The sequence below is a fragment of the Diceros bicornis genome, chromosome 7 (assembly GCF_020826845.1).
Source record: "Diceros bicornis minor isolate mBicDic1 chromosome 7, mDicBic1.mat.cur, whole genome shotgun sequence".
Taxonomy (NCBI): domain Eukaryota; kingdom Metazoa; phylum Chordata; class Mammalia; order Perissodactyla; family Rhinocerotidae; genus Diceros; species Diceros bicornis.
Window position 1 is genome coordinate 61,896,899 of NC_080746.1, and position 27,801 is coordinate 61,924,699.

A 27,801-nucleotide genomic window follows, 5' to 3' on the forward strand; every position below is an offset into this window, starting at 1 on the left:
ACTGGACTGCTACAGTAAAGTGAGGCAGAAATTTTACATGTATTATCTTGATAAAATAAACTTAAATGACCAGATAGTCATGTCAGAATAATTTTTTTTTTAATTTTATTTTTTCCCCCAAAGCCCCAGCAGATAGTTGTATGTCATAGTTGCACATCCTTCTAGTTGCTGTATGTGGGACGTGGCCTCAGCATGGCCAGAGAAGCGGTGCGTCAGTGCACTCCCGGGATCTGAACCCGGGCCGCCAGCAGCGGAGCGCGCTCACTCAACCGCCAAGCCACGGGGCCGGCCCATGTCAGAATAATTTATAGAGAAAATTAAATTCAAATCCCCAGAGGGGTACATTTCTTGATATGTTACTGTTCTGCCATTGGGCATTGAGATTTGATGACAGAAAATATCTAGTCTGCTTTATTTAGTTAATTAGTCACTTAATGATAGGTGATCATTTATTTATTTCTTTAAAGAGAAACCCCTGTATTTTAGTAATTACTGGGTACTAAAGATATATCAGTACATATATTCTCTGCCTTTACGATGCTTATATTTTAATAGGGAAGGCAAACAATAAAAAAGTACGACAATAAATAATTACAACATTATCTAACTGCTATGGAAGAAACAAAAAGGTGGATGCAATAAAGAATAACAAAGAAACACTTGCATAAGCTGGTGTGATAAATGAGAGCTTTCAAAGGAGGTGATAGTTAAAGTCACCTGAGAGGTGCAGAGGTAGAAAAAGCTTTGCCATACTATTATTTGTCCTGGAGTTCCAGTTCAATGAACTGAGAGGGAAAAGAGTGATATGACCATATTTCAGAAAAGAGGCTTTTCAAAATTATTAGGGCTACCCAGAGGGGACTGCCTTTTCCAGAGAACACATAGTCTGAGTGATCAGAATAGTGATTGAACCCTTCCTTCTACTGGCCGTAGTATGAATATTGAAGTAAGAACTTTATTCTGGACTTAGTCCCACGCATTTCTAGTACATACAGGGGCACTGGAACATGGTCATACAGTCCATATCACATTCTGATATTTATGCTCTAGTCCTCACAGACTTTTCCTAGGAGCCATGGTCTTTCATATTGCTTTTTTTTTAAAATCAAATACAAACATTCAAAAGAAAACTTGAATATATGATTCAATTTCCGTGTCCCATAAAAATTCTGTAGAGAAATTGACCAAACTGTAAAAATCTGAGTTGTATCCTAGAGATATACAATTCCATCATAAAGAATTAACAGAGTAAACAGAGGCAGAGGTACCCCATGAGATAGGGATAACAGTATCTAAAGAGATAGAGAAAAAAATTATATCTCATTATATCCAAAGAATGACATTAGTGTTGAGTGGAAATAACACAACCAATCGTAAACAATTAAGGAATCCAAATTTGATTTGTTTTAGAGAAAAGGCTTAAAGTTCATGAATCTGCCAGTTCGTTCAAAAGATACAGGTTCAGGTATATCTTAAATGTTAAAATGTCCATCCTTCTTTATAAGTCATCTAGGATTGAGACTACATTGGCTATACCCTTTAGGTGACTGTGATGTTGTGATTTATAATAAGATATATATTTGGTCTTTGTCAGCTTCTCTGGCACAAAAGTCATAAAACCCTTGGAATTCTCTAAGTGATGAGAGCCTAAATGTGCCTTTTGTTAAATGAATGAGGTGACTATTGGACTCCATCTAAGGATGAGGGCTGGTTGAGAGAACCTACCTTGTGATTAAAGAGTTGGAACTTTCAGGCCTACCTCCTTGACCTCTGGAGAGGGGAGAGAGGCTGGAGGTTGAATCAGTCACCGATAGCCAATGACTTAATAAATCATTCCTATGTAATTAAACTTCATAAAAACGCAAAAGGGGGGGGGTTCAGAGAGCTTCTGGCTTGGTGAATACGTGGAGGTGCTGGGACAGTTGCAAGCTCGTTAGGGGAGATCATGAAAGCTTTGTTCCCTTTCCACATTCTTTGCCCTATGCATCTCTTCCATCTGGCTATTCTTGAATTATACCCTTTTATAATAAGCTGATGATCTAGTAAGTAAAATATTTCTCTGAGTTCTGTGAGCTGCTCTGGCAAATTGATACAACTCAAAGATGAGATTGTGGGAACCTCTAATTTGTAGTGAGTAGGTCAGAATTACAGATAACAACCTGGACTTGTGATTGGCATCATGATATGGAAGAGATCATTGGAATCTCCAATCTGTAGCCAATTGGTCAGAAGGACAGGTGGCAACCTGGGCTTGCCATTGGCATCTGAAGTGAAGGGCAGTCTTGTGGGACTGAGCCCTTAACCTATGGGATCTTGTCCTATCTCTGGGTGGATAGTGTCAGAATTGAGTTGAATTCTAGAACACCCACCTGGTGTCCCAGGATTGCTTGTTTTTGGTGTGGATAAACTGCCCCTCTTAAGTGGAATTGGGTCTCAGAGCCCAAAATAGTCATTGAGTCTGAATCCTGTAGAAAACAAAACCTGAGAGAAAGCCTATGGGCTAACGTTTTATTGGAGGATACAATCTGAAGGCGGTGAAAATGAAGGGAGAAAAAGATGAAACATGGAAAAAGAGAAGGCAAACACAAGGAGGTACAGTACTAAGCTAGAAACAGCTTCACATGAAAATAAAATTAGTTGCTTGGTTAGAGGGATGTCTTAGGATAAACCACCAGGCCTTTGCACAGACCATAGGAGGGTTTAGGAAGAGAAGTTACCTGATATCGCCTTATGATCTTCTTTCTCTCATTGGTTAAATTTATCCCTAGTAGGTGTTAATTGCTGTGCATTTCCTGGTTAGGTTACCAAGTCCCTCCGGGAAAACCCTAGGGAAGTCAGATCCCACTCACTGTGGCATCTGAGTCCAGAAGTGCTAGGGGTACAGGAGTTGCTAGGTTAAGTTTGAGCACTGATGCTACTATGGCTTCAAGAGACACAATTGACCCTGTGGAGAGTCTGGCCCTTATCCTGGAGTGGCTAAGGCATCTGGTAATCCTAGAAAATGAAGAAATAGAAGCAATTGCTGCAGCTCTCCACTGAGCAAGTGATGGAGAGTCAAGAATGCAGATATGTGGACCCCATCAAATCTGAGGATGTACATGGAAATTTGGTCCACTATATACTTCTCTTTCCTCCAGACCAATGAAATGGTACAACATCCCCACTTTTCCATCTCTAGTATACTGACTTCAGGAATAAGAGCCAAACAATTCCTTGAGATATCAGTGTGGCTTTATACTACAGATAATGAGGGTTATCACAGTCAAGTCATCACCATTATATGATGCCCTTGGCAAATCAGTGATCACGGACAGTCTCACGGTAAACACAAGACCTGGAATTTGCAAAATGTGGAGGAGGCTGTTATTAAGGGTCTTAGCCGAGGAGCGAGAGCACATGATAATGATGAACATGACCAGCATAACCCATACAAATTACTGATAACCGTATCAACACATCCCAGAAAAATCATGCTGTGATGAAGGTAGTAAGAGTGAGAGAGATCAGAGAAAAAAATATGTCCATTTGCTACAATATTTTACAAGTATTAGGAATTGCCTATAAAATAACGTGGGAAAATTTGAGAAACTAGAAAATTTAGAAGTTTGTCACAAACCTCTTGTTTTTGTGTTTTTCTTTATATTTTGGTAAGTGAATTTGCAATGTCTGCTAGTACATATTTTAAAATGGAGAATATGCTTGAAAGAAAGCTACAATGCTTCGACCTGTTTGGGGAAGGAGGGACTTCCTTATCTTGACATCTTTGTGTCTTCCCACCGTGGAATTTAGGTTTGTGATGTGGAGCTAAAACACAATGCATCTAATCTACTGTTCTCAAGTTATGCTTCAACTATACAGGCTTAGTTATTAAGCCTTAGTTCACATTCAAGTAACATACTCATGGAACCACTCAAACATTTCCTTCTCAGAGATGGTTCCCACTCTACTCTGTTATAAAATTGTAACTCATCCCCTTATTGCCTATCCTTTTCCTTGCTTTATTCTTCTTCATTGCACATGTTAGCAACTAATATACTTTATATTTTACTTATTTATTTGGTTTATTCATGGTATAATGTAAACTCCATGAGGTCAAGAGTTACCTGTTTGTCTGTTGCAATAGCCTCAGCACCTAGAACATTGCCTTGAATGTATTTATTAAATAAAACCACAAATTAAGGAATGAATCAATGTATGAAAAGACACATACATGCAGACACAATCACTTCAACACACAGAGAGACGCATACCAAGACTGACACATCAACACTCAGGGATGATCCCACATATCAGCTCACATACACATTCCTGCCACCCTCCTTTCATTCTCCATCAGAAAGAGTTGCAGTCCTCTTCTTCAAAAAATTGCCATTGCTGGGGCCTGCCCGGCGGCGCAAGTGGTTAAGGGCGCGCGCTGGGCTCCGGCGGCCCGGGGTTTGCCGGCCTGGATCCCAGGCGCGCACCGACGCACTGCTTGCCAAGTCATGCTGTGGTGGCATCCCATATAAAGTGGAGGAAGATGGGCATGGATGTTAGCCCAGGGCCGGTCTTCCTCAGCAAAAAGAGGAGGATTGGCAGATGTTAGCTGAGGGCCAATCTTCCTCACAAAAAAGAAAAAATTGCCATTGCTGTAGAAGTTAATTTGTAGCAATATTATGAAGATTTAAATTAGATAATCATTGAAAGCTCTTATTACAGTGGTTAGTATATCCTAAGGAGTAGGACACAATAAATGCTCTTAAAGAGACATATTTAGAGCTAGTGTACAGTTGAACTTTACAAGTTCAACTCTTTTAGCTTGAACTTTAACTTGGCTTAGCTTTGAATGAAGTTCTAATGGATACCAGTTGCCTTTGAATAACAAGCATGCAGCTTTACTTATATTGTACAAAATCCCTCTTTCATTTGAGTGGATCAGGAACCAGTAGTTGGCTGGTTAAAAGAATAACTAAATCATAAAACTATAAAAATTCATATGATGGCAGAATTATTTTAAGTTCTTTTATTTGATAAAAAATACGATTTTATGTTGTATCCAGAAGATATAGAATCTCTTTCAGAGCGTAGCCTCAATTTTTGTTTTTTACCATTAAATAATTTATTCATTATAATGCAAAATTATTTAGGCCAACTATAGAATTGAGCAATTTTTTACTCTGTTTAGTCCCTTCTTAGCCACTTCCTTTTCCATTAGATCTTGTGTTTCTGTTACAGTATATATATATGCGTCATTCACACTTTTCAAAAATTTTTCCACCTTTAATTCATAACTATATCATTTTCTTTGGTATAATTGGAACCTGCAAGATGTGTGAAATAAATAACAAATCTCAGGTAACAGGAAGTTTCCCAATATCAATTTTTCACATTCTATACAATTATCAGCACCGGTAAGCTCTGGATACACAACCTGCACCTTTCCTTTTGATATGAATCTTTGGTTAGAATCCAGTGTTGTCTTTCTTGCATAACCTTTCCTAATATTGCATCATGTATTCTTTCAGTTTGTTTAGAATGGAATGAGAATAATTCGATACTTGAAATACAATGAGAGTGAAGAATGGTTTTAGAATTTTATGTTTTCTTCTCTCTCAATATTTTATAGCTATCTTATTCGTGCTTAACTTAACAGCAATTACTTTAGTGAGTCATTTTCACATGGATTTTCCAAAGCATTTGACTTCAATTAAAAAATAATATCAACTTTTTCCCACTCATATTTCGATTGCTACAATATTATAAAGTTAAATTTAGTAATTAAAATAGGAATAATGATATTGGAATGGGATCAAGAACAAATATAATTATCTGTTGGTAAGAAATCTTTTTACCAGTGGGAAAATGAAGGGTACAGGCCATGCTAGGGGGCAGCCTGCTGGCTGAGGCTGCAGATGTCTGCGCTGATCTCTTTTGCAGAAGAAATGGATGATTAGTCTCATCAGCCATGTCAATTAGAGACATTTCCAACTGTGTTGGTTAATTATAGCCTCTTCTGTATATAACATGGTGTGGATGGAGAAGGCTACTAGAGATGAGGTGGAGTATGTCCTCCCATGTTACCATTTGGTGTCGATAGCTGCTGATTGTCTATGAACGAGGAAAACTAAATACACAGAAAAACACTAAATAACCTAAAAAATATAAAATGCTAATTCTGAAAAACCAATCCATGCTAACTACTTTCCCCAGCTGTTAGAGGACACTGTGTGGCTTTGGATGAACTATGGCCCCTGGTGCTCTGGTGCTATGCATTTGAATATTCTTGCTGATGGATTCATTAAGGTGTACCGCTCAGATCTCCCTTTGAGAGAACCTACTATAAGAAGTGTGGATAATTGATAGCCTCCAACTGTCCCGTGTTCAGGGTCCATCACAATGATCATGCCAAGGTCACAATCTTCCCTAGGATATTCGTAGCCAATGACTGTGCACAGTGACAGTACAAGAGCTGGGCCATTTCTGTTGGGTTTAAGACTCTAATGAACAATTTTTGTTCTGAAGCTCCAGGTCAGCCTGGATGAAACTCTCTCAGAGCTGTATTTAAGTCCTAGACTTATCCTACATAGCCTTATTCCTTCCCTCACTGCTTTCATAGGTGTCAGAGTGTCATCTTGGTCTGAAATTTTTCCTGACTATTCAAGATTTCCTCCTCATTATCCTTCATGGGTGTTTACCCCAGTAAACTTCTAGCATGTTGCATTAGTTTCCCAGGGCTGCTGTCAAAAATCTGTTCAAACTGGGTAGTTTAAAGCAGAAAACTATCTCTCACCGTTCTGGAGGCTGGAATTCCAAAATCAAGGTGTTGTCAGGGCCGTGATCACTCTGAGATTCTAGGGATGAATTTCTTCCATGCCTCTATCTCTTAGCTTCTGATGGTTTCTGGCAATCCCTGGCATTCCTTGGCTTGTAATTTTATCACCTCAATTTCTGCCTCCATCTTCACATGCCTGTCTGTTCTCTGTGTGTGATGATGTCTCTGTGTCTTTTCTTAAAAAGAGACCAGTGATTGGATTAAGGTCCACTGTAATCAGTATGGCCTGGTCTTAACTTGATTTCATCTAAAGATACCCTATCTCTAAATAAGATCACATTCATAGGTTCAGAGTGGACGTGAATTTTCGAGGGATGCCATCCAACCCAGTACACATATTAGACCCATACTGGCTGGCATCAGCTTGCTGGAAGAGCTAAACTGATACACTTGTATATATGAGTTCTCAACAATGAGTGGTAGAGACTGACACTTGGATATACCACCCATCTACTTATGGAACAGAATAAGGCTCAACAAAATGGAACCCATGGACTATACCCTGAACATGCCAAAGACTCAGGTTTCTGAAAACTATTCTTGAGTAACTACCAGTCACTGAAACCTGTAGTGGGTTATGGTTTCTATAATGAATATGGATTATATTTTTAGGGTTGCAATTCAGAACCTAATTTCTCCTATCTTAAAAAAGTAACTTATTATGTTGTTTGTAGTTTTGTTGATAGACAGAGGTCCAACTTCTTGTGGAGAGGTAAGAGAGGACAGATTCTTGTTCTTTTCAAGTTCTGCAATCAGAGTTCAACAACATAACCCCAAGCAAATTAGTATGTCTATCTGTGATGTTAGATATTGAAGAAGGATGTGAAAATAATGGACAGTATCAGTCTATGGCAGTGGTGATAACTTTGCTTAAAGTAAGAGGGTCTTGGACTTGCTGCAGTCATGGCCTGAATACTCCCGTGAGTCCATTTCTGCTTTATGTTGGTTGAATTCCTGATTCTTGGCTTGTGGAAACTATCAGGATTTCTGCTGACTTTCTATTTCCAAGTCTTATCCTCAAGATTCTTGCAAATTCTATCTGGGACAATAATTCCCCAGTATATTCCTGTCAACTCATTCCCCCACACTCCACTTTTTTATTTCTTAATTTGTTTTGCTTAGGACAGTGAGAAAAAATTTCCATTTCTCAAGGTAAAAGGATTCCTAACTGATACAAATATGCTTATAGTTTGTCATTATTTTAGGGATATTTGACAATTTTTAAGCAAAGCATGCACACAAATATTCCCTTTGGAGAGAGAATGGCAGGATGGAGTAGGTATACGTGAATTCTCTCTCTTTTTCCTGGTGGAAATACCAGCCAACACATGGTTTGTATGTGTAGATGCCACTGGACTTCTGTAAAAGAGAATCCATTGCTCAAGTGGGATGTGGTGAGGAATGCCAGTAATTTATGATTAAGAGAGATTGTGGAATAGATTGATTACTCATTGGGTAAACATCATGTCATTTATTACTGTCTTCTACAAGGGATCTCAAACAGCAAAAAGGAACTTGTCAGAGAAATCTAAAAGGACAAAAATGGTTTGAAAATGTAAAATACAGTAGTCTTCTCGGAACCCTGCAGAACACTTTAGTCACATGGCTTTGGAGGATGAGATACATATTGGCCTAATGTTAATAAAAGCTGACAGAGTTAACTTTCATTAAAGAATTTTAAGTGCTTAGCATGTATAATAGGTTTCAACTAAACTTAAAAATAAATAGCTTAACTACAAAAAAATAACTCCAGGTATCTGGAACCATAGGGGAAGCAAGATAATAAACAATTAACTAAGCACATAACAAGTATATATTGTGCATTACTGTCATGAAGGGAATAAATATGCTGTTATGTTACAGAATAACGGTAAGAATAAGGAGATAGGCTAATACCATCTATTAGATAAGCTGGCAAAGGGAGACAAATTTAAGGAGATGAATTAAAACTGGAACAGGAAGGGAAAGAAGGCGACAGAGCACATATTACTGTACAGTTTGGAGTGGGCTCCCTGAAGAAAAGGTACGATGATGACATAACTAGGAAATGAGATCCTCCTGAGTTCCTGTGGCTCTCCAACAGAAGGTTTGGAATTTACATTGGTATGTAATTTGAGACCAAAATAAAGGAATAAGCATTACAAGTGTTATAAATTTTAGGTCTGTAATAAATTCAGTAAGAACTATAGAAATCGGAGACAGTTTTTGGCTCTTAAGTCATATCCTGCTCATTTTTTCTAACACCCAAAATATACCAAGAATTTGTTCTTATCTGTATTATTTCCATCAGAGGCCAAAGCTCACCAGATAATGCTTTATTGAAACAATCAGACCAGAAAAAATATAAATAACTCATCCTACATCACCAAAGCCTAAGAAAATCGAGCAGAAGCATTAATCATATTGTCACTCCTGAATCAATGTGATCCAGGGAGATGAGATTCAATTATAATGAGTCTTTTTACCCAGAGAGGACAGAACATGATGAAGCTAGAAGTTAGTGAAAACCATGCCTGACAGAGGATGCAGTGGTTACAATCAGGATGCCGTGAACAAAGGACAAATGACAGATAAGAATAGTATTAGCCAATGAAATTAAGAAGAGAAATTTCATGAGTAAATGCAAGCAAAAGGAAAAAAGTTGAGAATTATAGCTTTGAGGAACTTGGTATGCAAAATTCTCATGTAAATGAGGCAGCTACATGATGTGTCAGTGATTTAGCTTAGTTTAAATTACAAATTCAGGGAGCATGATAATGTATTTACTCCCATTATGCTTTGGGATTTATACATGACTGGACACCCAAACCATAAATTTCCAAGTTTTCCAAATCGTTTTTTTAAAGAATAGTACCAAAACCCCACTTCTCAACACTCTACTACAACTGTCTATGAGAGAATAGATGAAAAATCGCTCGACGAATCTGTTTGGTTTTAACACTGTAGATAATGGGGTTCATCACAGGAGGTGCTAGAAGATAGACGTTGGCCATAATGACATGTACAAGTGGAGGGGCATGCTTGGCAAAGCGGTGAGTCATGGACAATCCCACCATGGGCACATAGAGCACAAAAACAGCCAAAATGTGAGACAGACAGTTATTGAGTGCCCGGAGACTTTCAACCTGGGAACCAATTCTCAGCACACTTCTCAGGATGAGTGCATAGGAGAACACAATGAGCAGGGGGTCCAGTGTAATAATGAGCAGAGCTACAACAAATCCATACCAATTATTGATAGTGGTGTCAGCACACACCAGGTGAATCATATCTTGATGGAGGCAGTAGGAATGAGAGAGATGTTTGGAGCCACAGAAGGGAAGCTGCTTCAACAGGAACAATCCTGGAAGAACCACCACAACACAGCGGCAAATGATGGCTATACCTATTCTGCTTATTACCCGGTTGGTGAGAATGGAGATATAACGGAGGGGGTGGCAGATGGCCACATAACGGTCAAAGGACATGGCCAACAACACAGAAGACTCCATAAAGGAGAATCCATGGAGGAAGAAGAACTGAGCAAAACAAGCCTCAAAGCTGATCTCTGAGGCACTGAACCAGAGGATCCCCATGACTGTAGGCAAAGTGGTGAGGGTAAGCCCCAGGTCTGTTAAGGCCAACATAGAGAGGAACAAGTACATGGGTTCATGTAGGGAGGGCTCTGCCCTGATGACAGCCAGTATGGTGGTATTGCCCATGATAGAGATAGTGTAGAGACAACAGAAGGGGATGGAAATCCAGGCGTGGAAAACCTCAAAGCCGGGGACGCCCGTGAGGATGAAGTAGAAGGGGACTTGAGTGGAGTTAGTAACCGAAAACATGACTGGAGGAGGCAGCCACAAGACCAGAGTTCCTTGCCAAATCTGTGAAAAGTGAAAAACATAAGGGTTTGAGTAAATCTTCTATGACCTCTTGAAATCACTATGGGATATATCATCAAGGAAGACCTAGGGAAAGGGAGATTGTTGGGAAATGAGTTAACAAAATTTTAACCTTTTTGCTTGTTTTAGCTCAGAGCTTGTCATCTCTTGTCAATCACTGAGTTGAGAGCATGAAGTGGTCTTTATTTTAACCCAAGTACTTGTTTACCTGTCCAGAAAGCAGTTACGCCTTTGTAGCAGGAATGTGTAGGAGTGTTTTATGGCTGTTGCAGTGAATAGCTGTGGAGAAGAGATTTCTGTAGGACATCCTTTGATGCCATGAGGCTAGGAGAAAAAGAGAGAGTTAAGACCAGTAAATACAAAAGGTAATCCCAACATACTTATTGACTCTTGAGCAAGCCAAACCACAAAAGAGAAAAATGAACTGAGGAAAAGGAATGGGGAAAGATAATGCCTGCCTTCAGAACCTAGGAGCCATGAGTAAGAACTTTTAGAGGCCACGTGGTTCAGGGACTATTTATTGGCAAAGGGACTAGAAGACGACTTTGCATAAGCCAAATGGGTAGAACTCTGGTACCCAGATATCTGTCAAAAGGACATATATTAGACGACCAGCCTAGGGTGCACTTTCTGCCAAAAGACTGCAATAATGAGTAGGAGCATCTCTTGGAACTGCCTCACAGGGTGGGATTAAGGCAAAATACCCTCTTGGTGCATAAAGCAATCTGACCTTTTTGATCATGCAGTAGTTTCTGTGAAAATCTTTAAGTTCATATTGATTGATATTTGGATAAACTACTTAATCGGTTTTTTTCCTTTTTTTTTTTTACATTGCTATTTGGTAAAACTTCCTTATGCTTTCTCTAACCATGCATTTGAAAAACTTAAAATATCTTGCTATTTCTGCCTTCCACAAGAAAATGGAAATCAGTATTCAGGAATCCCAAAGTGACCAAGGGTCATCACAGGTGTTATCTTAACCACTATGAAGACTGGTAGATTGAGAAAGCAGAAAAGAATAGGAGGAAATCCTGGGCTGTATAAATCAGAATCCCTTCCTATTGACCCATCACTATGCTGCCTCTATACTGATGGCCTCAGAAATTCAGCAGCTTTTCCATCACTGAGAGACCCTTTCCTTGGTGCCCTTTCTCTCGAAATAACATTACCCACAGAAAGTTTTTTTCAGTAATCTGTGCCTTGGCACAATCTAGTGAGTTTGTAGACCATGATCGAGAGTTTCAGATAATGTCTCCCAAGCTCCTTCACCCCCACTCCTCCTTCCCTTAGCTCTGTAGTGACATAAATCTCTTTGTCCAATTCACAGAAATAACTCTTCCTGTTCAGCCTCACTTCCTAACCCATCTTTCTCATATTCCGTGACCATGTACTTCACCTGTGTCTGCTTGCCCGGCGGCTTCAGTTTTCTCTGTAACTTCTCACCCTGCTGAGAGGCAGCATTTGTACAGGCTCCTACAGGTCCTCAGGGAAGGAGGCAGCATCTTTGTTTAAAGGAACCCGAGAGACAGAAGCAAGGAAGATTTGTGTGGCAAAGACTGCTCTGGACTGTGTCTAGATAAGGGATACAGAGAAGAGATTCCAAGCAATTCCAAGCTGAGTTTCCAAGGACAACCTGAGCAAAACCGAAACCAACCCAACCAACCAAACAAAAACTTTTGTGTAAATAGTTTCTCTTGAGCTGCTTTTGACACAGAATTTCTGGAATTCTTTTGAAAGAGAAAAATTCTTGGGAGGAAATTCTCTTTATGAAGTATTTATTGTATAAAACCCTGTCCCAGGAATTTTTAAGCGCTCTTCTCTATGACATACTGTTTCTTTTTGTTTTTTTTTTTACTACTTGTTGTAAAGATAAATTAACTTAGAGTCAAGGAAGTGTAATGATGGAATTAAGTATCAAGTAACACTTATTCGTTCTCTAATAGAACGATATTAGTATTTTTCTTTATAAAACATAATTATTCTTTCCCCAAATTTTTCATATCTTTTTCCCCAATGGGGTAAGGAATCCTTTTTTTATAAAACACAAATATTGCATTTCCCTACCTACGTGGTTATGAGTTAGGAAATTTTGGATTCAAAATCTAATTTGAGTACTAATTAATTCTGTGACTTTGGGCTGGTAACTTGAATTTTCTTTGCCTTACTCTTTTTTTCAGTATGTCCTGGATAAATAATCTCGATTGGAAAGTGCTTAGGATGTTTCTTGGTCTTAGGACACCAAGACCTAAATAATTGTTAGCTACTAGAATACTAATTGTTATTATTGTTTTATTATTATTACTATTATTATCCAAACTTTCAAAGACTCAATTATTTTATTTATTTTCTTCAATCTATATTTTTCCTAATTCTCAGGTACTTTGTCTGGATCTTTGATAATTAAAGAAAAATAGATTATTAAGATTATGTTCTTATTAGAAATGTAAAAGTAGTTTGGGGACCCTAACGATTGTTCTCAGATATATCAGCAAACCTATATCATGCCTATTTAATGCCAGGACATTGTTATATCTTAGGAATCATCAACCAAAATGATACATCCTTGTCTTCAGTCTAGAAAGAGCAGAAAAATAACTAAGGCGTAGGGGGAGCAAACATAAATGTACTATCTGTCTACCGCTGCAGAGGGAACACAGAAAGAGGAGATCTGTGTATCTAATGGCATTTCAAATCCATAGTATTATTTTGAAATATATAAGATTAAAGACTGAAAAATACAGACTTTGACTAATATGACATTGATTTGTGTTTTGGGTAAGACTGGAACTCTGACAGCAGACCTCCTGATTCAAATTCTGACTCTTATTTACCAGCTATGAGACCTTGAGATAATTATCCAAACACATTGTGCCTCAAAATCCCAACTCTCAAGTACTTCCCACAATTGTTGAAGACTTTTGCTCTTCCACAGCAACGTATGAGAGTTCCAGGTGCTCCACATCTATAACAACACATGGCATTATTGTCCGTTGTTTTAAATGCAGTCGTCCTGACATGTGTAAAGTGATATTTTATGGTGGTTTTATTTGCATTTCCTGGATGCCTAATAATTTGATCCTCTTTTCATATGCTCCTTAGCCATTAGAATATTTTCTCTTGTGAAAAATTTTGCATTAAAAGTTTGTCTGTTTTTATTGGATTATCCGTCATTATTATTGAGTTGTAAGAATTCTTTATTTAATCTGAATACAAGTGCTTTTACAAATGTACGTGTGGTAAATATTTTTTTCCCCATCTTTGGACTGAGTTTTAATTTCCTTAACAGAGTGTTTTGAAGAGCAGACTTTGTTAATTTTGATGAAGTTGAATTTATCAATTAATTTATGTTTATGCCATTTGCTATTCGGCCCTAACTAAAATAGGTCACAAACATTTTCTCATATGTTTTATTCTAGATGCTTTATAGTTTTGGTATATTTTTATCAAGTACATATAGGTCTTTGTTGTAAGGTATAAGGTAGGTCAAAGTTCATTTTATTTCTATATGGATAATCAGTTGTACGAATACCATTTACTGAAAAGAGTATTCTTTCTCATAAAAATAGTTGGTGACTTTGTCAAATACCGATACTTGATTTATGTGAAGGTCTGTTTCTGGACTCTCTCATCTGTTCCATTGATGTGTTTGTCTCTCATTATGATGATTCTACACTATCTTGTTTACTGAAGATTTATAGTAAGTTTTGAAATTAGTAGTGTATGAGCTCTAAAAGACTGTCTTTATTTGCCATTGTTTGGCTGATCTATGTCTTTTGCCTTTCTATAAAAAATTTAAAATCAACTTATAAAAATTCTACAAAATACATTTACTGAATTTTATTTTAGTGTATTTATTTATTTATTTTTATCTTCCAAAATGACTTGGTTCTGGAGTCTTTTTTTCTTTAATTGTTACTGAATTCATTTACTGTTATTTGGTTAAGACCTTAAAAACACAACAAAAACAGTAAACATATTCATGGACAGTGTAGGATAGTGATTTTCTTCTCTCATAGATGTCCTTGCCTTGTTTTGAAATAAAAATTGTTTTGACCCAATGTGGTGGTACATTTCTCATTTCTTATTCTTCTGTTACATTATAATTTCATTTATATCTCAACCTGCCCTTTGCTCTACTGTTGAGATATATTTTACTTCTGCTTATACAATAATTCTACAATATTTTGTTATTATTTTTGCTTTAATATTCAATTGTCTCTTGATGAATTTAGTAACAGAAAGAAGATAGTTTTAATATTAATTATTTTTTAATTGGAAAATATTTATTTCACCTTAATTTTTGAATAAATTTTCACTGGTAATCTACACTGACAGATTTTACTTTCACTACTTCACAAATTAAGTGCCTTTTTTTTTTTTTTTCAGATCTCCACTGCTACCAATGAAAAGTCACGTAAAACTCCATGCCTGCTTTTAAGATGCATGTGTGTATTTCTTGTTTTCTCCAATTTGAAATATATGCATTTGGTTGTATGTTTTCTTTTTTAATTGGTCTTTCTCAAGATTTTTTGAGCATCTGAATTAACGATACTCTTTATGTTTAGATTTTGAACATAATCAACCAATAATTCTTCAAAAATATGTTTGACCCCTTTTCTCTCTTCTTTACTTTTAGAACGTTAATTGCATGTATGGTAGACAGCTTAATACTGTTCCACAGCCTGTGGGATTCTGTTAAATTATTTTTTAATCTTTTTGTGTCTTTTTTTTTTTTTTTTCATTCAGTGCTTCGGTTTGGTTGATTTATATTCAGGTGTTTTCAAGTTCAGTTTTCTTTTCTTTTATGTTGTCTAATCTACATTGGATTCCATCCAATAATTTTTTTTTAACTTTAATGTTTTATTTTACTTTACTAGGATTCTCATTTTTTTCACTTTTACAGTTTCCAAATATTTCCTGAAATTCCTAATCTCATCCTTATCTATATTCCTCATCTCCTCATCTTCAAAGTGGTGATATGTTATGGAATAAGACAAACAATGTTAGCTACATGGAAGATGAGGGGCAAGCTTCAGTCAAACTTTTTGAGAGAACACTGTAGACTAGGGGAGAACCAAGGAACATTGTTCAGATATCACTCAAAATGATTCCCCCCTGGGTTGAAGCTAGAGTATGTAGTGCAACTTGAGATAGCCTATCAAAATAAGGAGGTCACCATTCCAAGAGTCTGTGTGAGGCCATGTTGTGGCATCTCTTTTCAATAAGTGGGTTGCAAAGGGTCTTCCAAATCTTGCTTCTGCTCTAGGTTGTTGAAAGGAGACGATATTCTTGATGTACTGCAATTGCTAATAGGGAGACATGGGCAGGCCAGAAAACAGAGAAGGTCTGGTTTCACCAGCTAATGCTAGGAAGAACTCAGGAGAGCTGTTGGTCTGCTACTGAGTTGTTCAAAGAAGGCCACTCTCCTGGTTTTCACAACGTTGCTTTGTACTCAATTTATTTATACAGAGCTATGTGAACAACAATACTGCTGTAGACTTGGAGGCTCATGAAAGTAGAGACCCTACCATTTATTTACTGCTGTCTCCTGGAACTTCCTACAGTGCCTGGCATATAGTAGGTGCTTAATAAATATTGGTTGGATAAATGGATATCTGTGGGGCTCCCTGAAGGTCTCAATGTAAGCCTGCACATCTCTGGGTATATGAGTGTGATCCATTCAACATCCCAAGTTTGACTAAAGAGGCATATTCATTCTCCAACTTTAACAAACAGTATTGTGCTGTGACACATATCAGGTACATTCCCAAAAGTGGAAACTCAGGGTCACAGATCTGCCATGATGGTTGTTACCAAGTGATGAGTCAAGATCCTTGGGATCAGAGTCAATGTGCAGGTGCAGGCAGAGGCCAGCTGAAGAAATTGGAGCAGCAGAATCCTAGATCAAGGCAGGGCCCCCATAAGAAGAATACCATTATTTTGAAGTCAGCCAAGAAGTTAAGCCTCAAGGGTGGGAGGACGGGTAATGGAAAGCCTATATTAGACAATAGTGTGATATAAAGGACTTATATAGAGGCATAGCAACAGCCTGGTCCATGGCCCATTGCGAACAGTAAATAAACCTGGCTCTTTCCTCTTATGCCTGCAAGTAAGGCAGAGACTCCCTGTCTAAACCATTCCACTGACTACTTAGTATGGAACCTGCATGACATAGATAAGTAAATTCACCCTTTAAGCTTCCTCACTGCTGTAAAGGAGGAAGCACAGAAACAGTGCTACAGCTTTGACTCTGCCTCAGGCTTCCTAAGAAAGTATATGTGGAGTAATTTGTGTTAATTTAGGACACAAATAGCTATTTTAGTTTTTCCAGGAATTATGACTTTCTTGTCACATATGATCCTCTCAATAGCTGCCTGAATCATGTATTACTATAAATATATTTTACTGAAAAGAGTGAAGCTGGGAGGGGTTAAATCATGTGCTTGATGTCATATGACTGGGATTCAACTAACTGATGAATTTCAAAGGCCTATGAACTTCTGTTTCTTCATGCCATCTTCCAAGAGGAGGAGTTCATCATCATTGGAAAACATTCCAGTGGCTAGCTGTATTCATGGAAAACTGTATCCTCCCTCAATTCTTTCCTGGCTAATTCACTACTGTAACACATGTTGATTTATCTGACTACTCCTCTAGGAAGTCTTTTCTAAGCCCTTAAGTCTGGTTTCATTTCTTATTTCTATGGGAGCATTTATATCAGTCTGTTGTATTTTACTACATATCTATCTGTCTCTCCCAGAAGCATATAAGTCTGTACGACCACTTCTTAATCACTGCGTACCCTCGGTTCCTAACACATAACAGGAACTCCACGAGACTAACATGTGGCAAGGTGCCATCCAAGGTGCAAATTCAAGGAGGTTCTCACTCTCAGTCTTGCAATTGCTGAACTTGCACTTGCACTATGAGAATGAGCGCCTCCTTAAATTTTGCTCTCTAGGTGCCTACCTTGCTTCTCCTTGGCCTGGACCTGATGCTCAATATTTGGTGAAGACGGGAGCACAGCTACCTCTCACCAAGGTTTTATAAGAAATTCTTTCTCTACAGAGAATTTCACACTAATTCTCAGATCCTGTTAAATTAATGTCACCTCCTTGATCATGGGTCAGCTGAGAATCTGCTTTTAATGGGGAGGAGAAAAAGAAATGAGATGAGAAGCCAGATGAAGAAGACAGAGAAAGTTAGCAAAAGACCTCAGAAGGGTATGGTTCTATCTAGGCTCAAAAGACAGATTATTAAGGAACTGGGAAGGTCCCAGGAATTAGGTAAGCTAGAACTTGATGACAAGACATAAATATCAAATAATTTTATATTTTTAAAATATGAAATATATAAATATGTTATTTAATAATAAATATAAAATAATTTTACGATGTGTTTCCTTGGCTTCAGGAGAATGGGTTCAGACTGCTATGTTAGGAGATGTCAGTGTCAGTGTATCAGACTTGGTTCATACCTTGATAGTCTGCAAGTTGTGTAGATTGTACCCTCTTAACATGTGCCTCATTCTTCTCCTCTCTTTGCCTATATTCCATGACTTGGTTCATCTCTCACTGGAATCATCATAGGAGTTTCCCAAATATTTTCCCTTCTTCAAGCATCCTAACACCAATGTTTATTTTTATTACTCTTCTTAAAGCATTTTAAAGGCTTTTTAAACTCTTAGTACTATTTCTCCAATATGATGCAAGAACTACTCAGTGTAGGGAAAATTCAGTTCTTTATCCTCCTATAATACACAATACAGGGAACATACAGAACTGCAATATGCTCACAACAGACCCCTGGCCACTGATTGAATAACAAAGAGACCAGACCTAGGAAAGATGCTTTCTCTTTAATAAGGTTTGTAGAAGAGACTATGGAATGGCATAGGAAAAAGTCTGGAAAATGTGAAGCCTGCTTTGATGAGACAGGTGTGTGAGTTCTCTGAGCTTGATGGGCCATGAGTAGAGATAGATACATAAAAAAAAGACAGGCAGGCCTTAGCTCAAGTTGGTGGTGGCAGTGGTAGGGCAGATCCTTGGCTTTCCAGGAGTCTGAAAAATGTCAACAAGGAGGATGAAAACTGGTTCCTCTCAGAATGACTGGAGAGAGATAGGATATAAGGAAAGAAGAGCTTTCTGAAAGGATTGCTGTGAGGAGCTATGGAACCTTCTTCTAAGAAATCATTCCAGACTTTGTGCTCACATAAATGCTGGCATCCTGGTAGTTAGGGGAATGGACAAAATAAACTCCAACATGAAATTTTCTTAAGGGCTCTGGACCAGGCTAGAGGATCCCTTTGGCAAGCTCAAGCTCTGTGGGTCCTTCTAGTCTGAAAGATCTACATCAATCCCACACCACAAAATACAGTTCATCCAGGGAAGGCCTCATTCAACAGGCCTGGACCTTGGGTCAAGGGAATAATGAGCTGAGTTTATATGCCTTTTCTGTGACAGAGACCCCAAATTGAGTCTGTGAGTCTGGAGAGACTGAGAACCCTGAGTAAAGGTTTCATTTAGGGCCATGTCTGGTCAGACTGGGGATCCAAAGCTTGGTCAATTGACTAGGACAAAAGGCCACACATAGAGATCTATGTCCTATGAGGTCATCATCTTTAAGATCTGAGAAAGTAGAGATAACATGTCATCTCTATCCATCAACTTCAGGTTTTGATGTGAGTTTGTGTAGGTGTGAGTATGTCCATTTTGTGTATGTATGAGACAGAGAGAATGTCATCCTCAGAGGAGGAATGAATTGGCCAGTAGTTTCAGAGCTGTGTAGGAGACATACAGGATGCGGGAAGATGGTGCCGGAAAAACAGATCCACTGTCTTGACCTGTTGGCAGTGGGGGTAGAAAGTTTAAATGTAAGCCCATCTTTTGGCTGAAGGCTCCCTCTGGTGGTGTCATTGGAAAACCACAGATGTATATTAACCAGTTGTTTCAGTTTTCCTGGAGTAATCTCCTACCTCACCAAGCCTGGCTCAGTGAGCTAGGTATTGATTCTGGCTAGAGAGTGCCTTAAATATAGTTCATACTGGACCCTGAAAAGAATGCCAGGCTCAAATACACCCCTGTCTCTCTCTCCCACAGGCCTTCTCATGCTTTGGTACAGAATAGGCTCAGTTGAGCTCCTTGTGGACAAGAAAGTGAGCTATGTCTTGTTCACACTGACAGCCTCTCTCACACTCAACCAGAGGCAAAGAGATACGTCTGTCACTCGCTCTCTCTCTGTCACACACATACACAAGCACTTTTGAAAATAATATTTCACACACTAAAAACCACTAGCATATATACAAATAGGCACATTCTTGCATTGACACTGTTAGAAATGGATTTAGATACTTTAGTAATGGATTCTAATACATTCAGAGTTAAGGCCTGAATGACTCACATCAGCATATTGATACTCCCCCTTCCCAACCACCACATACCCTCATACACTTCACTTCATATTCACAAGTTTCCAAGATTACCCAAGGGAATAGATCTGGGGCCAAGGTCTGTTCCTTTGTTGCTCCCTGCCACCAGTTTTCCAAAACTAATTCTGTCTCCCTAGCCTAGACTAGTGACACTGTTGGGTGAATTCTGTTTAACAATCTATTTGCTTTACTGGAGGTGAGCTTCATTAAGGCAAGACTGTCGTATTTACCTGTGTATCTGCAAGGCCATGCTCAGAGTTTTTCAGAGTAGGCACTTAATATGTGCACAGTGAATGAAAATTGTTAAAAATGTTTAAAGTAATTTCAGTTTTCGTTCAAAGAGGACTATTTTTTGATGTGATAAAATAAATCTAAAGATCATTTAGGGGAATAAAAAAGCGAAAAGAGCTAAGAGTGTTTTTTAATGACTATTTCCTGAACATCAGTCCTTCAATTATTATATAATTCAGAGAAGCAGAGTAGAAAGCTGATATATAGATGCTAGTAAAAAATATAATAAAGCAAATACTGTGTCTCCAGATAAGTGGCAGATTATTCATTAAACAGTATTATTATTTAACAGTGATGTGAAAAGCTATCAGTTAAATATCCTCACCTAACTCCATACATCAAGTAATGTCTATCCACTGTAGACTTTAAATCCTTCCTACATATGGCTAACAATATACTCTACTAAACATATGATAAGGTCACTCCTTGCCTTCTTAATCAAAATCATCAATATGTATATGGTCTTTCACATGTCATATAAACCCTTCCAACGTCTTGACCTTGCCTACCTCTACTGTCTCATTGTAAGGTATTACCTTTCTTAAATTTTATATTTGAGTATTGGAAAATTGTATAGTTCTTAGGAAAATTTCCTCACCTCTGTGTCCTAGCTTATGCTACTCCTTCTTCCTGGAAATCCCTTTCTATAAAGCCCCATCTCATGGTTAATTCTTACTTAGTCTCAGTTCAAGTACCTTTCTCGGGCCTCCCCAGTGGGCCAGTGACCACCCACCCAAAGTCATATAATTGCTATGTCCATCTCTTTGGTTGCACTTACAATACTTGTTGTATTATTTTATATATGATAGATGCCCTCAAATACTATCAATAGTTGCTGTTGATGGTAAAAATAACAACGTTGTCACTGCTATATTATCCCTATACTGTCCCTAACTAGGCTTCCTCTAGGGCATAGACTAAATTATGTTCTCAATAAAGGAAGAATTTCTCAAATTTTTCTGGTTGGGATTTCCTCTCCTAAGAGCCTAAATGAGGATGGTCAGCTCTCTCCCTGTGTACGGAGCCAGAACCCTCTTCAACAAATACAATTTGGTAGGACACCCAGTTCTCTGTATCCTGTTCTGTCTGCCTGACTCTGCCTGCCTACACTCTGGCTGTAACCTCTAGTCATTTACTTGGTATGAGGTGATACCACCTTTAACTAGGTGTGTTATGATCACACTGGTGTGTCATAAGCTTCGTGGGCATCTGTCCTCACTTTGCATCTATATGCTCTATTTTGGGTTTCACCCTCACACAATGCTGAACAACCAGCCCCAGTTTGACGGATATAACAATATAACACCTTGTTTATGCCAATCTCCAAATGTGTGTTTGTTGAAAGATAAGAGAAGTGTGCATACGACCTGACCACATCAATCCAGGTTCTTTAACATAGACTGAGGAAGAAATGCATATTGATTTTTCTACAAGATGATGGTATTTGCCACCAGAAGGATGAAGAAGGCAAGAAGAGAGGAAATGTTGTGAAAAGACTGCTTGTTTAGAGTTTGTTGAAGGATTGTCCCACACATTCAAAGTTGAGTGGAAAAGCCTGAGACACTAGCCGGGACATGTGTTTAGGATGGCAATATATATGGAAGGTTTTAACCTGGCTGACTTATAGGCTCAAAGATACAGTGACTGGCATAGACGAAGGGCAAATTTCTTGTAAAAGAAATACAGAAATGGGCACGACAATGGGTACAAGAGTGAGAGGACCTTGAGGCAGTGGTAGCTATGGTGCTTCAAGGAGGATGAGCAGTTGAGAAGCCAATGTGGAAGTTGCATCGATAATCTTATGCCACATCCAGCCTCTTCACAAACTATGGATCCATTCTAAGGACCAAAGGGAGAGAGCAAACAAAGTGACGGGTGACGGAGATCAGTTTCTTCCTAAAGCAGAAAAAATGGGTGGGGCAGGACCACCTTTCCCGCAGCAGATATCTGTCAGCAGCCAAAATCTGGAGACAGAACTCTGTAAAGTTAGGGGCCTTCAGCCCCAGGTGAGCCCCTGAAGGAGAGAGGGATGGAAGCCAAGGAGGGGAGAGTAATGACGGCTCCTGCCCACAGAGCTCCCAGCCCTGGGGACTCTTTGTTTGTCCTCAGCTTCTCCCAGCTGGAGCCATGGTGTTTCACATGCACAGAGGAAGAAGGATAAATCCTTCTCTGACAACCTCAGCCTGATGCCTCTCACTGGCCCTGGTGTCAGACTCACCTACCCTGTTCCCTGTTTAGTACAGACTACCTGGTCTTCACTTTTATAAATTAGCAGCTGCTGGTGAGTCTTCCACTGCTGTCCTGTGCCAGAGTTTCCAGGTGGGAATTAGGGGATCATATGAAAGGAAAGAGAGAAAATGCAGGAAGAGGCGGATGTACAGGGTTTAAGGAAAGCAGTGATCCTGGAAGGAGGTGGTCTGAGCCTAGTTCTGGCTCCTCCTCAAAATCCTTGAATGACCTTAGGCAAGTGTACTCCCCACACTAGGCCTTACTTAGTTGTTCATTTGCAAAATTAAGTCTTTAAATCCAGGATCCCACAGAATCTCTTCTACTTCTGAAACTCACAGAGTCTACGCACAGAACCAGAGCCAGACAAAGGATCAGAGGCTGCTCTCCATAGGGAAGAAGAGAGACCATCTGCAATATTCTGTTCCTAAGGCCCAGAGAAAAAGCTGTCTGGCTCCTCCTGACCTGGGCCTACATGGCCAAGTCAGGCCCTTCCGGGTGCTGAAAATCAACCTCCCATTGGCATCAAGATAGCATAAACCCTTTGGTCTCCATAGACTCCTCCCTGTCAAGCTGTCTGGTACACTCAGCCTTCCCTTTTCCTCTTATCAACCAAAGAGCCATTCATTCATTCAATATGTATGTTAAGTGCATTTTATGTCCCAGATGAGTGAACATAGCAGGGAAGGCCCTCAATCTGTGTGTATTAATACTGACAACCCCCTTTGACTTCCCCAGTATCCAGGATATGCCCTCCCCTCTTCCAAAATCCTCTGCTACTCCAGTCACACGAGGCATGTTTACAGATGCATTTGAACATTGTGGGAATGTTCTCCTTGCTTCAAGCATGAGATACCTGGTCCAAATCCTTATGCTTAGGCATGACTCTATTTGCATATTCTCCTACTCGTAAGAAACAGTGGCCTCCACCACTAATACGTTTTAAAAAATAGCAAATATTAAATTGAAATAAGAGAATACTTAGAACATATAGGTAAGGTAAGAATCTAATTGCTCATCGTATAGTGATAATCTTTCTTTTCAGGAATTTCCTCTTCAGTTCTCACCTGTACCGCCTCTGCTGTGAATACTGTAATTATATCGTCGTTAGACATGACTATGTGCTGATGAATGGACTCCTGCTTTTTAGTGGAAATGGGGAAACAACTCTTGCTGCCTTAGTATGGGTAATTGTCTTTCATTTCCAGGAAAAGTTCACCAGAACTTTTTTTCCAGGAGGAATAATCCCAGCCCTGTCATGGTCTCCTTATAGACTTTTAATTTCCCTCATCTCCCTCTCCTTGTCCTTCTTATTCTGAAGTAAGTGAAAACGGGACTCAACACCAAACTCCAGGCACTAATCAGGACAAGAGGTAAGCACTTGAGTCACTCATTCAGTTATTTAGTGTTTTATGCAAAAACATATAGTGGTGTCCACCAGGTGTTAGACACATTCTGCACTCCAGGGGTCTTATGGAATTCATCTAGTTGGTACAAAAATGTGGGTTAAATCGTAAGTTATAAACACACACAGACTCATATAAGGACTATACATAATATACAAATAATACATATTATATATATAATATATAAGATAAATATATATGTATAAATATATGTTTAAGTATACATTTTTACTTGTATATAATTATACTTTTTGTATTTATATATAAAGAATATCTATACAGTATGAAGAATATATATGTATATAAATAATATATACTATATTATATAAAGTATAAATGAGAAAATACACATGTATTACTTATACGTATTTGTGTATGTATACATATATATAACATAATAGTAGATACTATATATAAATATAAAAAACATATATATATATATAAAATATGTAAAAGATGTATGTGTGTGCCTTTACACTTTAATAGTGCTGCAGCAAAGGTACCATGTGTGTACAGAGAAAGATTTGCCCAACTCTTACACAAGGAAGTCAAGAGAGATTTGTCAGAGTAAATATTTGTGCTGTCTTAAAGGATCCACCAATGTTCACTGGTCAGAAAAACAAGGTGGTTTATGCTAGGAAAGTAAGAAATAAAGCCATATAAGAAATAGCGACAAGAAAGTACACATGGCAAATTGTGTAAAGAAGAAATGGATTTCTTGACTGTATAGAAAAAAGATGAGTTTAGAAAAGTGCCAAAGCAGGAAGAGCCTGGCTAAAGACAGAGTATTACATCGTATTAGAACCACACCCTTTGGAATTAGGCCAACATGGGCTCAAATTCCATCTCTGACATGAGGTCACTGTGAGAAAATTATTGACCTTTTCTGTAGTTTTCTCCTCTGTGAAGTGGGGATACAATGCTTCATGGTTATGAGGAATATACACAATTATGTTAAGTTTTATACAGCTTCTGAATCATGCATGGGCTCAATAAATTGGAGCTGCCACTATAGCTCTTTTACAAGTTTGAACTTTATTCTGGTGAAAGGGGAGCTATTGAAGGACTGATTACAGTGCAGTGACTGATATAGTTTGCATTTTTCCAGATAGCCCCCATGACTGCAATGGCGAATGGATCAAGGGGAGGGGGTGTCAAGACTTGCAAGTTAAGTAACAGAGAGTCAATTAAGCAGCTATAGAAAAATTAAGAATTATGACAGTGAGCACTGGGGTTGAGGCAAAGGAATAGACTACAGGGATATTTAGGAAGTAGAAAACACTTAACTCGGTTAAAAATTAGATGTGGGAAGAGGGAGAGTGTCAAGTAAAGGACAAGATCCAAAATGTTGTTATGTATGATTGGAAAGTGGTAAATGATATTATCAAAAATGCATCAATATGAGGAGAATCAGGTATTGAAAGGGTAGATGGTGGGCTCAATATTAGATGTGTTGCGTTTAGTTTGCATCCATTTGGAGCCATCAAATAACAAAGAAGAAATTCAGGCCTGATGCATTGCAGAGTTGTCTGGGCTAGAGGTAAACATCTGGGTCATCAGTCTACTACTACCACTATTACTGATAACAATACTAATAAGAAGAATAGAGAATACAATGAATGAGAAGGTGCCCAAGGTCAGGAGACTGACTAACATGAACATTTGAGCAATGGGTGGAAGGGACTGAATTTCAGCCATTATGACAAATAAAAGAGAACCAGCAGGTACTGGCATCAAGAATTCAAGAGAGAGCTTTAAAAATAAAGGCAAGCCACAAAGTCAATCTTTGCAATGAAATCAGGCATGATTAAGTGTCTCCATTGAATTTCATCCACAGAGTCACTGGTGAATTTAAACAGTATTGCTTTAGCTAAGTGGGCTAAAAAAAAAAGTGGTTGGTTGGTTGGTTGAGTAGAGAAATGAGGGGTGAAAAAAGAGAGAGGATAAGTGTGAATAGTCCTTTCATCTCCTTTTCAAAGTGATGAAGGGCTGACCCTGGTCCTCCTGAACATTTTTTATTCGTGCCGCCTCCTTCCCCGTTCTTTTCAGTGCATGACAGCGTCAGTTACCATCGCTATCCCGCCTTTGTTGCATCCACCAACCACCTTTCCAGACACACCACTTTATTCACTGAAGGTTTTAGCCTAACTTTTCTCTTTCCACTACTATGGAATTATGACCCAGACATAATTCTCAGTGACTTCAATAGTCCTTTCTTTGAACCAATCTACAGCCTCCCTCTCAGCTCCTTGAACTCCTCTCATCAAGGATTGTGTCCTTTACCTTAAATCAGCAGCTCATTCCCATCACATACTCACAAACTGTCATCCCTTTTTACTGTCCCTCACTCTCTTCTGTTTAACTTTTCTTTTTATCCAGTTTAGTGTCCACAGTACATCAGCATACCCATTCCTTTGCATATACCCTTAACTTGAGTCATGCTGGCCTACCCTAACATTAATCTAGTTAAATTCAACTCTCTACATACTTCTTTCCTGAATTTGAGCAGATAAATATAGTGATGAAAAACACACCTAAATGCTGACTGGTTCCACTTTGAATTTATAAACATCGAGTGGACCATCATCACTGCCTGGAATCCTGCATTGCCCTAGTCCATTTGTTTGTTCACTCTTCCTCTTTCTCTCATGAACACACTCTGTTTTTTCAAAGAACTGCTTTATTGACACTGTGAGTTTGGGCTTGATCGGCCACTCAAGTGGTCTTGCAGAGGATACTTGGGAACTGTGGCTGTTCTGGCCCAGAGCAGCCATGGCCACAGCAGAGGGAATCAGAAATCTTGACATGAACGTTGTCTTTCTGGGGGTGAGTCGAGATCATTTTATTCCCAGCCACTCCACTGAAACTGCTTCTCAAGATCAACTGTGACTTCCACATTGCTAAATCCTTTGGTCACTTCTCACTCCTCATTACCTTGACCTCTTAGCAACATTATATATAATTGATTAATCCCTCTTGAAACTCATACAAGACCACACTCTCCCGGTTTTCTTCCTATCTAGCTGGCATTTTTTCCACTCAGTCTCTCTTAGTGGAGTCTTCTCTTCCCAACCTCGAAATTGCAGATTTTCCTAGGGTTCAATGCTAGCAACTTCTCTCTATACTCACTTCTTAGGTTTCCTCGTCCAACCTGTATACTAATATCCCTCAAATTTATATCGCTTCCTCAACTTATTTCAGAAGTCCACATTTTTCTACTGAGTTAATGAAAACAAATAACTGAAAATTCTGTTGGGTGAAATGATTATAAGTTAAATTTTTGACACGTTTTTGAGATAACTATGAAACATCTACATGCAGAAACTCAGCATGCTGCTAGATATATGTCTTGAAATCAAAGGAAGAGAAGTTATGGAGTTATAGATTTGACCTTTATCAACATATGGATGGCAAGCAAATTCATGAGAGTGATGACATTGCCTAGGGACGAACAACAGAGCATGGTCATAAAATTGCCAAGGACGGGAACTGCAATATTTCAAGGATGAGCAATGAAGAGAAGCCAGCAAAGGAGACTGAGAAGAGTAGAAATATAGAGGAAAACCTTGTGAGGCTGGTGCTATCAAAGAAAGTTTCAATCTGGTAGTGAGGGTGGTAGAATTGAGAACAGTGCAGTAGACGATACCAAAGATGATGATGGTCATGATTCTGCTTATGACGGTGTGAATGTTAGTGAAACTGAAGAATTAATAACTAGAAATATCCATTTATTTTCAGCTCAGTCCCTGAGGA

General features: G+C 38.6%; 1 protein-coding gene across 1 annotated transcript; it reads right to left on the reverse strand.

Annotated features, from left to right (window-relative positions):
- Positions 1-9,652: 9,652 nt before the first annotated feature.
- Positions 9,653-10,635, reverse strand: LOC131408036 (olfactory receptor 51Q1-like). The gene has a single exon (XM_058544604.1). The coding sequence runs from the start codon at positions 10,633-10,635 to the stop codon at positions 9,691-9,693; it is 945 nt and encodes a 314-aa protein (XP_058400587.1). The 3' UTR covers positions 9,653-9,690.
- Between the last annotated feature and the right edge of the window lie 17,166 nt (positions 10,636-27,801).